Here is a 12,179-nt window from a genome sequence, read left to right as displayed (position 1 = left end):
AGAAGAGAATAGTTTTCGTTTTAACATTTTTGAAAACACCTTTATTGGTACTTTTAAGCTTGATAATGTGTTACACGACCATTTGCATGCTGCAAACATTGTTCTCCTGCTGCTCCTGTTTTCGCCTAGTGTTTTGTATCGCCCTACTGTGCGAACAGCGTTTTCAAAATACCACAACAGAAAGTGATACCGGGGTTATTAACAACTACGCGGGCTATTTTGATTAACACCACCGATTCAATACTAGGCACAAAGCAATTATTTCCGTACTGGCCCTGATAGGTCTAATTATGTATTCACAAACAATCAGCCAAAAATTGAAAACAAAAATTGAGAATTCATTACAATAAGCGGAAAGCGGACATAATTATGCGCGTATTCCTTTTTCCTACTGAGGCATATAATATGTAAGAATGCGTAAGCACACAAACAAAACAGTCTTGCTAAATGTGATCGTACCACAGACAATCTTTTGAGTACGATTTTGCAATATCAACGTTCACAAACCAAAAAAAAAAAGATTGGGGAGAAAATCAATGCGAAAGAAAGGGGGGTAAAGTGCTCGCTATTCAAATGATATCAGATTCAGTGAGATAGATAGTGGTTCCGCTGGTTTAGGTGTTGTCACCTGCTTCAGTGCCGCTAGCCATCGATTGGCGGAAGCATTGGAACCAGATTTGAAACGATACGCGTGTCCATGGTTGTAATTTACCAGCTGGAAGAATTCATCCTGCAGCGGAAGATCCGACTCTTCGGCGGTCCATCCTTCTAGGGGGAATATTTTGGATGGTTCCTTTTTAAAATTACTTCGTTCGTTGCTGGGAAAGAAAGGAACAGATTAATACGAATAGTGTGCGCAAAAAACAAAAAACAAGCCCACCCAACATACCCTTTAAACGTTTTCGGCGGAAAGTAGATCATCGTGTTGGACCATATCAGTACCCAGTATCGTTGCCAGGACGCTACGGTCGGTTTGCGACCATACTTGAGGACAGTTTTTCGCTTCAGGTAACCTTCCACTAAATTGCCACTCGTGATCGGTTCCAGCTCGACCAACTGGAGTGCGGTTGGATGTTCCGATTCGTGATCACTACTGTGACCGCTAACACCGGTTGCACCGATGCTGTTTGCGCGCTTTGCCTCCACGTAGGAATCGTCGAGCAAATGGCGCATCTTGCTCAAACCATCCACTACCTTCGTGTGACGGCTGCTCGATCCGGATGAGGAGGCGCTTGACTGTTCGGAAGATCTGGGATAAAAAATGCTACAGCGGAAGAAAACAAAAACGTAGCCATTAGTCAATCTTCACGGTCACACCAGTACCACGAGACATACTTTGTTCCTAAGCTGTAACATTTCCTGTGGCCAGGTATAAACTGCCGTGTGTTTGGTGCAGTATTCTGGCTAGTGTTTGGTACGCATAGCGCTGAATCTTGAGAATCTTCACCCTCGGTCAAAGCGATGGAAGTTCTCAGGCTGCGGCTACCGATATCACTGTGGTCCGTTTTTGGTTTTGGTAAACGCACAGTACCGACCGACGACGATGTGCCTGATGACGCGGTTGCAGTTGGCTCCAAATTGAGAGATTTTCTAAAATCACAAAGAATACGCTGGTTCATAAACGAGCGCCCTTAGACTAGCGAGACAAATGGTACGGTACTTGTATTGATCCTCCTCAAATATGTTCTGAAGCTCGTCAATGTATCGCCGGGACTGCAGGTAACGTAGCGTCGGTGGTACCGGACTGATGAACGTATAGTTCGAACTTTGGTAGCTAGACAACACCCGCAACACATTGTTCATTTTGGTTTCGCGTGCATAACTCTCCTCGCGCGATTTGCTAGGGTGCAATAAATCGATGTAGATAATATCCGTCAGAAATATCCCTGAAAAAAAACAGGAAAATCATTAAACACAAACCATAACAAAATGGTTTCAAAAATCATTCGTTACCGCGTACCTAGGTACGGTATTCCAGGAAGTTTGAATTGATTTAAACATTTTCGTAGTGCCGCCCAATTGTCGCTTTCATCAAACAGAAGGCTCAACCGATCGAGCTGTTGCTGGTCTTTGCGGGACACCAGTAACCAGCTTTCTTTAAGCCGATGCACGCTGGCACTTTTGAGTGCAGATATGACGGCAAATAAAGAATGAAGATTGTTGATGTCATGTAATTTCTTAGCCACCTGAAAGAAAACGAAAAAAAAAACAATACATACATATTACATTAAACATATCGATCATATGGGAGGGAGTGAAGCATCTTTTTTCCGGTGACTCACCTTAATAAAATGGCTGATAATCTCGGCCCGATCCTTCGGACTGACGCCGTTGAGTATTTCCTGTACAGTCCAAAACGTCGTATGATTGAAGCGTTTGGTGAACGCCACCACATTCGGCGCTAGAGTATGTTTGTTTTTCTTCGTCCAGCCGCACCCGGTCAGCTCCTCGGGTTGAATTGCATTGAAAATGGGAAAATCCAGCAGCGTTATCTGTGCGGCCAGTTCGGCCGGTGATACCTGCTGGCAACTGAATACAATCGAGCCCACGTCACTGATCGTTGTATTCGGTGGTAAACTGTACGATTTTTTCGAATAACTATGCCATGGCCTGGATCGAAGAAAAGATGAACATTATCAATACCATCAAATGTATGGAGCTGTGTTTAAGGCGTCGGCAAGTTACCTAAATGACGACGTTGCCGTACATCCATCGTTGAGACTTTCGATCGAACCTGCAGTTGCTTTATGGCACAAGTGTTTATCGTCCAGCGGTTGACGATCGCGCTGGCGTTCGGGCTTGCGTTTGCCGTCCTCGATCAATGGCGCATCGATGCTTCCATCGAGCGCTTTTTCCACATGCTGTTGCGAAACGTTCCCAGAGGAGGAGGTGGAGAATCGCTCATATCCATCATCACCATCGCCATCGTACGATTCGTTGTGGCCGCCTGTTGACGATAAGCTTCGACCAGTTTTCGTATCACGACCTACCCTGCTTTTGCACGTTTGTCTATCGGCAAGCTCGCGCGGTATTTCCGAATAGCGCATCATTCGACAACGTACGCTTGCAGCACGCAGATTTGCATCGTATTTTTGTCGGATTATTGCGAGTTTGTGACTTTTTTTCCTGATATCTACGACTGGCGAGATATATTAATGTGTTGTTGTTATTTGATCCTTCTGCTGAAATGTCAATAACGATAGCATTTATCTGCGCGTGCTAGAGGATTTTGCTGCAGTTGCAAACTCGATTCGAACAGACAAGCTGAAAAAAGTGTGGAAATTGTTTAAACCAATTGCTTGAAAACAATAATTGGTGCGTAAATAGGGCAAATTTGCAATTTTAAACGGTAGGAAACGTGATTAAAAATATTAAAATTATTGTTGCATATTCTTCGATTAGCACTTATAAACGATACAACTTGCTACGATATATACACACCTTGACTTTGAGGTATACAATCTTAAGCCGTATGTACACTTTCGCAGGGACAACCATGACAGTTTTGAACACATGAAATGTTCAGCGGCCAACGGAATACTATTTTAACTTCCTTTCTAGTAGACTATTCCACGTACCAAATCTTCATCCTTTGTCCCTCAGTCTAATCAACGATCAAACCGAACAAAACTAGAAAGCGTGCTGGCTGCGCCTGTGGGGATTGGACTATGGTATGGATAAATGCATATGCCGATGAAAATGGCAAATGAGATTGTTTCCTTCCTATTCGCTTTATAGCAGAAATGGTGCCACAGGCACTACTATTACAGTGGACCTATGATTATCCGCATTAAGAGAATTTAATCCAACATCCGATAATCGACGTTCTACTGTGATTCATGTAGTCGTTATATGGCGAATGACTTATAAATTAATTGGATTGTAATTTAAGAGCATACATACACATTTACATAATTAGTAGTACCACCAGCACCGCAAGAAAATGTGTTTGCGTTGCTTCTGATCATTGTCGGTTTCGTTTTTTGGGAAATTTTTTAAGCAAGATAAAGACACCCCAGCTCTTTGATTTGAATCCGTCAACCATACAGGGATAACCATGCTAGTTATACTGTCACCTGGCTGTGCTACAGTTCATTTGGTGTCGACGAATGGACCTTTCGTCGAAAATGACCCCGATTTTCTTTCATCGAACTAAGCAGTGCGTTCTTCCTGACGAAACTTCTGGCCAGTGATTGCAGCGAAAAAGCCAACCTCCGAACACGAGAATCGTCGATGTAAAAATCGCACGTACGCCACTTTTGCCGTCCCGGAAGGAAAAGGCAGACGGTGTCGAATAAGGTTGCGCCTACTCGCGGAAAATCGTTCATGCGGGAATTCACTTCTGTGCAGTAGTGTGTTTTTCGATCGTATGGAGTTTTTGTGTGATTGGTCACTAATGATAAAGAAAAAAACGATAAATCTCTCGTCTGCAGTTCAATTCGTTCTGTGAAGTGAAAACCTATCCGCACACTTTATCCCTCATCAACGTTCGGCTCCAGTTTTGATAGTGACCAACCCCGTCGGAGACCAACGTATTACGCCAAGTGCAAACAAAAAGTGGACAAGCCGCCAGGCAGGCAGGCAACAGCAGCCCTTTTTCATCTTTCACTTTTGTCTCCCGCAATTGCCGTCAAATATGTTACCGATGCGTGTAATGTTTCCCTGTGAAGTGCATGCTTAGAACCACTTACCTAAAGGCCAAACGGAGGAAAAACGCGAAAAATATGTTCGAATGGTGTCCTTGGATGAAGAAAAATCCGCCTAACAAAATTGTATATCAGACTCGCGTTAAAGCAAATTAGTTCCATTACACCATTTTCTGTTCTGCTGGCACCGTAAGCTATGTTAGCATCTGAGAAACGATGAAAAGTAAATCTAAAAACTCTTTGACGAACGGAAGTGGCAGCAGCGGGAGCAGTAGTAGCAGCAGCAGCAGCAATAGTAGTGGCAGTGGTAGTGATAATTACGCCAACGGCAGCACCTATGGGTCCTCCGGAGCGACGATGACAGGTGCGGCAGGGCCGGGGACAAACAGTGCCTCCGCTGGGACCGTCAATGGAGGCAGCAGACATCTGCAATCATCGTCTGCCATGAGTGCGGCAAATTCTCCGGGCGGCTCTATTGCTACCGCCGATGCCGGAGCATCCGGGCTGGGTGCTGATTGTGCGGATGACCAGCAAGATCAGCAACCGATGAACTATCACAACCATAATGCCCATCACAATAATCGCAACCATTTGTATCAGCAGCCAAAGCAGGGTGGCAACCGACCGCATATATCGCTCGACAAGTGTGACGACTTTCAGTTCAATGTTCCGCCGGAAGCTCCTGTGTTCGAACCGTCGGAGGAAGATTTCAAAAATCCGCTTGTCTACATCAACAAAATACGCCCGACGGCGGAAAAGTATGGAATCTGCAAAATACGACCACCGAGCGTGAGTGTATTCAATTATTAAAATTTTTAGTGTGTTCCTGTGTGTGTGTGTGTGCCTTTGTTATTCTCGTGTCCGTTGTTTTTGTATCCTTTATTTAATCTATAAAATGTTTGCCACGCAAACAAACTGATATTTTTAACGTGCACCTTAAAAAGAAAATCCTTGTAGGCAACTTCGTTGCTAGGAAACTGAGTGTAAAGCTGATTAGCAGAATAGCAAAAGCAAAAACAAAAACAAAAACCTTCATATATTAACCATTCTTTTCAATATCGATTTATCCTCTTTTTCCCGGTGGATGGCGCACCTCACCTCAACACCCCGTACAGTCCTGGCAGCCACCCTTTACCGTGGATGTGGAAAAGCTGACCTTTACGCCGCGCATTCAGCGGCTGAATGAATTGGAAGCGGAAACACGCATTAAGCTGAACTTTCTCGATCAAATTGCCAAATTTTGCGAGCTGCAAGGAACAACGCTGAAGATACCGATGGTAGAGCGGAAGCCGCTCGATCTATACACCCTGCACAAGATCGTAAACCAGGAGGGTGGTTTGGAGGTGGTAACGAAGGAGCGCAAATGGTCAAAAGTGGCGTGCCGCATGGGCTACCAGCAGGGCAAAAGTGTCGGTTCAAATCTGCGTATACACTACGACCGTTTGCTCTATCCGTTCGATGTGTATCGTTCGGGTAAGGTCGTAGATTTGGCTAACATTGACCCGGAGCCAACGGAAGATTGTGAGTATGAGCCGCATTGCATTGAGTCCCGGCAGCAGGTTCAACCGCCAATGACGGCGGCTCGCCGTTCGCAACGATTTGCACAGCAGCAGAGCAACAGCAAACCTTCCTCGACCGCGGGCAGCAGTGCGGGTGGCAGCGTTCGTGGCTCGTCGGATGAGATGTCGCCAAGCAAGAAGGAACTGCGCCATAGGAGTATGCTGGAGTTTGCGAGCAAACTGGCGGCAGCCGCCCGTGAACAAGCGGCCAGCAATGGTAATGTGGCGAAAGAGGAAAAAAGTGCCGTAGGTGGAACGCATGGGTACGATCCGATGGCAAAGTACATCTGTCACATGTGCAACCGGGGTGATGTGGAAGAATCGATGCTACTTTGCGACGGTTGTGATGCATCGTACCATACGTTCTGCCTGATGCCACCGTTGCAGGACATTCCGAAGGGTGACTGGCGTTGCCCGAAGTGTATTGTCGAGGAAAACTCGAAACCGGTGGAAGCGTTCGGGTTCGAGCAGGCGCAACGCGAGTACACGCTGCAACAGTTCGGCGAAATGGCCGATCAGTTCAAATCGAACTACTTCAACATGCCGGTCCATCTCGTACCGACCGAGCTGGTGGAGAAGGAATTTTGGCGTATCGTTTCATCGATCGATGAGGATGTGACGGTCGAGTATGGGGCCGATCTGCACACGATGGACCATGGTAGCGGGTTCCCGACGAAAGCGTCACCATACCTTACGTCGAACGATCAGGAGTATGCAGAATCGAGCTGGAACCTGAACAATCTGCCAGTGCTGGACGAATCGATCCTCGGGCACATTAATGCCGACATCAGCGGTATGAAGGTACCGTGGATGTACGTCGGCATGTGCTTTGCTACCTTTTGCTGGCACAACGAGGACCACTGGAGCTACTCGATCAACTATCTGCACTGGGGTGAGCCGAAAACGTGGTACGGTGTGCCCGGTAGCCGTGCGGAAGATTTCGAGCTGGCGATGAAATCGGCCGCACCCGAACTGTTCCATTCGCAGCCAGATTTGCTGCACCAGCTGGTAACGATTATGAATCCGAACATATTGATGAACGCGGACGTGCCCGTCTACCGGACGGATCAGCACGCGGGCGAATTTGTCGTTACATTCCCGCGCGCGTACCATGCCGGCTTTAATCAGGGGTATAACTTTGCCGAGGCGGTTAACTTTGCACCGGCGGACTGGATGAAGATGGGCCGGGAGTGTGTCAATCACTATTCGAAGCTAAGGCGATACTGTGTGTTTTCGCACGATGAGCTCGTGTGCAAGATGGCGCTGGAACCGGACAGACTTAATTTGGGTATCGCAACAGCGTGCTACATCGATATGGCGGAAATGGTTGATACGGAGAAAAAGTTGCGAAAGAATCTGCTCGAATGGGTAAGCAAAAAAAAAAGAAATCCTTTCCTTTCTGTTTCTCCTTACTTTGAATATATCTTTCAAAATTGTTTTTAAATAATGTACGCAAATTTGTTACACTATTTTATATACTTTCGTTGCTTTCTTCCGCCAGGGTGTATCGAATGCAGAACGTGAAGCGTTTGAGCTGTTGACGGACGATGCGAGGCAGTGTGAAATTTGCAAAACCACCTGCTTCCTGTCGGCCGTCAACTGTAAATGTACCAAGAACCTAGCCTGCTTGCGCCATTTTGCCGAACTGTGCGAATGTCCGCCGGAAAACCACACACTCAAGTACCGGTACACGCTGGACGAGCTGCCGCTGATGGTGCAGAAGCTAAAGGTGAAGGCCGAATCGTTCGAAAAGTGGCTGTTCCGTGTCCGCGACGTGCTGGATCCGTCGGTGGCAAGCTCGATCACGCTCGAGGAGCTGCAAAGCATTGCGCACGAAGCGGAAAGCCAAAAGTTCCCCAACAGTGTCATACTGGAGCGCCTGAACCTTTCCATACTGGAGGCGCAGAAGTGCATTACGGTCATACAGCAGCTTGATATTAACAAAATACGCACGCGCACACGAAATTCGCTCGAGTGCGCCAAGTACAAGCTGTCGATGGATGAGCTCGAGCTGTTTATCAACGAGATCAACAATCTGCGGTGCGTGATACGGGAAGGTGATAGCGTCCGTGAGCTGCAGCGCATCGGGCAGGAATGGTTGCGCCAGGCGGATAAAGCGCTAAAGTTACGCTTTAAGGACACTAACGTGCAGCAGCTAAATCAGCTGATCGAGGATGGCAATGCGCTGTGCATCGAGCTGCCGCAGATAACCGAGCTGAAGGATCGATTGACACAGTACAAATGGTACCGGGAGGTGCGAACGCTGCGTGAAAATACGGTCGATCGGCTATCGCTGGAAGAAATCAAGAAGCTCATTAACGAGGGAATGCGAATACTACCGCACACAGTATTAGAGAAAGAGCTGTCCCAGCTGCACGGTATTATGCTGCAGGTATGTGTAGGATGCTTTCTGCTGCTATAAAATTCACGCTTGATTTTATATATTTATTTTTTTAATTACAGATCGTTGATTGGGAACAGTCAGCTAATCAGTGCTTCAAAACGGAAACGCAGCATAAGATCAGCGAAATCGATAGCCTTCTCGAGCGTGCGCAAAACATCGAAGCATTTCTACCACTTGCCGGTCAGCTGAAGGATGTGCTGCATAAATCGAAGGAATGGTTGCATGCGATCGAAACGCTGGAAAGTAGCAAAAATTACAACTTTTTCCACACGCTCCAAAATCTAGCGAATCGCGCAAAGCTGCTACCGGTAGAGATGGAAAGCAAGCTGCTGTGTGAAACCATCTTCGGTACAACGACCGCCGGTGGCGGTTGCTACAATCGTAACGGTGGTCAGATGTTGCTGTTTAACTCGCGGGGTTTCATCGGTGCCAGCAGTGATGAATGGCGCAGTAAATCCGCTACATCGCCTTCCGCCTCGCTGAAGCGAAAGCGAAACGGATCAATCTCGAACCTGGACGATCCGGTAATCCCTACCCGTGGTTTGGAAACGATTATGAAAAAAATTAAAGAGGACGGTAGTATCGGAGAGCACGATAAGCGACTGTTGCGGGCAAAGCTGCTGCTGGACTGGAACGAAACGGATGGTGGAATAGGAAGCAGTAGTGACAAACAAATGCATGGACGCTATGACAATGTGCAGCAGCAGCAGCAGCAGCTGCAACAGCAACATCGTCTAAATAGTAGCGGTTGCGATGTAGTTTATCATTGCGCGAAATGCTACGAGATGGTGGCCAAAGCTAACGTGCTGCGAAAGTATCGTCACAAGCAGCATCATCATCATTGCCGGCATCACGAACGGCACAGTAGGGTGGCCTTGAAGCAGGAGCAGAATCAACAGCAGCAAACTGCCGCTACGAACACAACTAAAATGTCGGCCATCGAGCAATTGTTGCAGATAAAAACATTGTCCGAAGATGATTTTGCCATCGAAAGAGGAACAAATGAAAGGGGGACGATTGACGGTGGCAGTAGCTTTGATGATTTTTCGTTCAAATTTGCCGAACACGACGATGGCGATGACGAGCCAGATGATGAGGAGGCGGCAGACGAGGTAAAGGCGGAGGACGAGGACGACGAGGAGGAGGAAGAGGAAGCTGCCGGTGTCGGGCAGCTGGGAAGGAATGGGTGCCATGGCTGTAAACCACCGGACGAACGTGAATCGAGCGTACTGAAACCGTTGCTTGCGTGCGGCAGAATAAAAGCGGAACCATTGGACAATGTTGCAGATCGCATTACCGTGAAGGAAGAGGCTTCGATGCGATCCAGTTCGAAAGGGACTGGTGGTGTCATACCCGCAACTCTTGGTCTAGAGAGCACTAGTCAGACAGCGGAAGCGCTAGCGGCAGCAAATGGAAGCCGGAGTTCTAACGGTGCGAACGGTGTCGGCAGCTCCACAAATGCTTCTCAACAATCCGACAGACAGCGACAAGAACAACACCAACAGAGTAATGTAGAAAGCTTATGATGAAGCAAACATCGGCACATGAACGATGGGCATAAAAATAAGTGAGACAGTACTGAATTTTTCATATACTATTTTCAGTATATTTCTGGAAGAATTGACAGTTTGTTTGCCGAACAAGTGTGACGAGAGTAGAAGGGTGTAAAAAAAAAGTTAGATAAAGGCCCACCTGCTGACTTCCGATCATCATCCTTTCTAAGATGAGATCGAAGTAAATGAACAAAAAGTAAGAAGTGGATGATGCGAAGGAAGGAAGTTTCGATAAAATTATTACGCTCCAGCTTCCTTTTTTCGTTAGTTGGTAAGTTTCGTAGTCCCTAGTGGACGTTGGGCAGGGAGACACGATCGCATTATAGGGTACCGCAAGGCCACTTCAAACGGTGGAAACACTGCTTCTTGTATAGCCACCTACCCCACCTGCGCAGAAGATGTGTTAGTTGATAGAAAAGCTAGAAATGTGGTAGTGGTAGCAACAACAAGGTACCTAGAGTTTGGCATATGGTAGTGACATCGACACATCCTTACGATCATTTCTTTCCCCCCCTCTGTATGATGTTCGTCAGTTGCTTTGCATAAAGCGCTAGAGCATCACCATTTGCTATCGGAATGTGGAAGATAATCGATAGTGGCTTGACACACCTACACACTACTGGTAATGTATTTAACCATATTGTACACGCATGTTTGCGCCTCGGGGAGGGATAGGAACTGCTACTACTGTTGCTGCTATCGCCACCGTCACACAACGGTTCAATATGCTGCCGCATATATATCCGTCTCCCGTTGCATGCGGAAGATTTATATGTGATGATGCGTGTTTCCAATTAGACACACATTTTAATGCCCCTAGTTACAAATATAGGTTTTTTTTTTAAATACTTTGTGCATTAGCGTGTGACGACGGGGGCGAACTCCTCTTGGCAGGTAGTGTTAATCGTGCAGAACCGGATCCAATAGTTATGCGTATACTTTAAATTGTTTCGTGACCATCCATCCAGATAAAATGTTTTGTGCAATTTGGGTTCGAAATAGATAACACAGCAGATAGTTTAAATAAGTATTTCATTCATGATTTTGTTTTGCTAAGGCTATATCAATCCAGGTTCCTGTGCAAAAGGGGTGGTGTAGATCTCTATGATAAGGCTTCACATGGCTAAACAGTCTCCCACGGGGTTTGAAGCAACAAAAAAATATATATATATAAAACAAAACCATTTTTGCAAACCACAACATCATCCTTAATGCAGCTCGTTCTGCCCATTCATAAAACCACACTCATCACGCACCTCTATGCACTTTTTTGGACCAGACCAGTAGGGTTAGGATTAATTTGTGAGCGTTGCTGTGACAACTGTGGTAGCAACAGGAAATCCCCAATATTAAATTATGCAGCTCTGTTTCGTTTTAGTAATAAAGATTTAAAAAAAAAACAAGATTAGCTGTAAAACAATGTGTTCATTTTTTTTATAGTGTATCACAAAGCTTTGTTGGGGTTGTCCTATCTCCCAGGATGTTCAGCATAATCAGTATTATCAGTATAACAGTATAATCAGTCACGAAGATCTCAACGACATCCATTACGCAAGATATCAAAAGATGGACAACGCGCGACACAACATTGATATGATATGTAACAACGCTTCTGAAACATCAGTATACTGGCCACTTACAACATTTTAATGCAAACATTGTCCGAGTTTAGGAAACAGGCAGTCTGAAGAGGGAAAATCCCACCCAACGACGCAACATGAATCAAGTAAGATTGACGTTTAAAGATCACGCTGCATAGACTTAAGTTTGGGCTGTCCTTGCTATTTCCTCCATGAATTCGAAATTGATCCCTGTTCGTCTCCACAGAGGTCAATGCTCAATGATTGCAAAGCACAATGAGAGGCAATCCCAACAAATAGGAAGCAAAATGTATCACTTACTTGATAATGAAAAATTAATATTGGCACTACCGCCAAGCTAAGGTATTGTGCTGTGGCGCATGCGTTGATGCACCTTCGATTGTCTTTATGGGCAATCCTATCCGATTTTGCTGAGA

The 12,179-nt window shown here is 46.1% G+C and overlaps 2 protein-coding genes across 2 annotated transcripts; one reads left to right on the top strand and one right to left on the bottom strand.

The window, feature by feature from the left end:
• Window positions 1-12: 12 nt before the first annotated feature.
• On the bottom strand, window positions 13-3,334 carry LOC125768739 (ras-specific guanine nucleotide-releasing factor RalGPS1). Its single transcript, XM_049436793.1, has 7 exons — window positions 2,686-3,334; window positions 2,283-2,610; window positions 1,961-2,186; window positions 1,661-1,886; window positions 1,336-1,590; window positions 890-1,264; window positions 13-818 (listed from the first exon to the last, which is right to left on the bottom strand). The coding sequence occupies exons 1-7, from the start codon at window positions 3,048-3,050 to the stop codon at window positions 566-568; spliced, it is 2,028 nt and encodes a 675-aa protein (XP_049292750.1). The 5' UTR covers window positions 3,051-3,334; the 3' UTR covers window positions 13-565.
• Window positions 3,335-3,991: 657 nt separating this feature from the next.
• On the top strand, window positions 3,992-11,189 carry LOC125768734 (lysine-specific demethylase lid). Its single transcript, XM_049436782.1, has 4 exons — window positions 3,992-5,435; window positions 5,762-7,573; window positions 7,707-8,597; window positions 8,669-11,189. Exons 1-4 carry the CDS (start codon window positions 4,863-4,865, stop codon window positions 10,133-10,135), a joined length of 4,743 nt encoding a protein of 1,580 aa, XP_049292739.1. The 5' UTR covers window positions 3,992-4,862; the 3' UTR covers window positions 10,136-11,189.
• Window positions 11,190-12,179: the final 990 nt, after the last annotated feature.

This window comes from Anopheles funestus, chromosome 3RL (genome assembly GCF_943734845.2).
Source record: "Anopheles funestus chromosome 3RL, idAnoFuneDA-416_04, whole genome shotgun sequence".
NCBI classification, from domain to species: domain Eukaryota; kingdom Metazoa; phylum Arthropoda; class Insecta; order Diptera; family Culicidae; genus Anopheles; species Anopheles funestus.
This window is presented reverse-complemented; position numbering and strand designations above follow the sequence as displayed.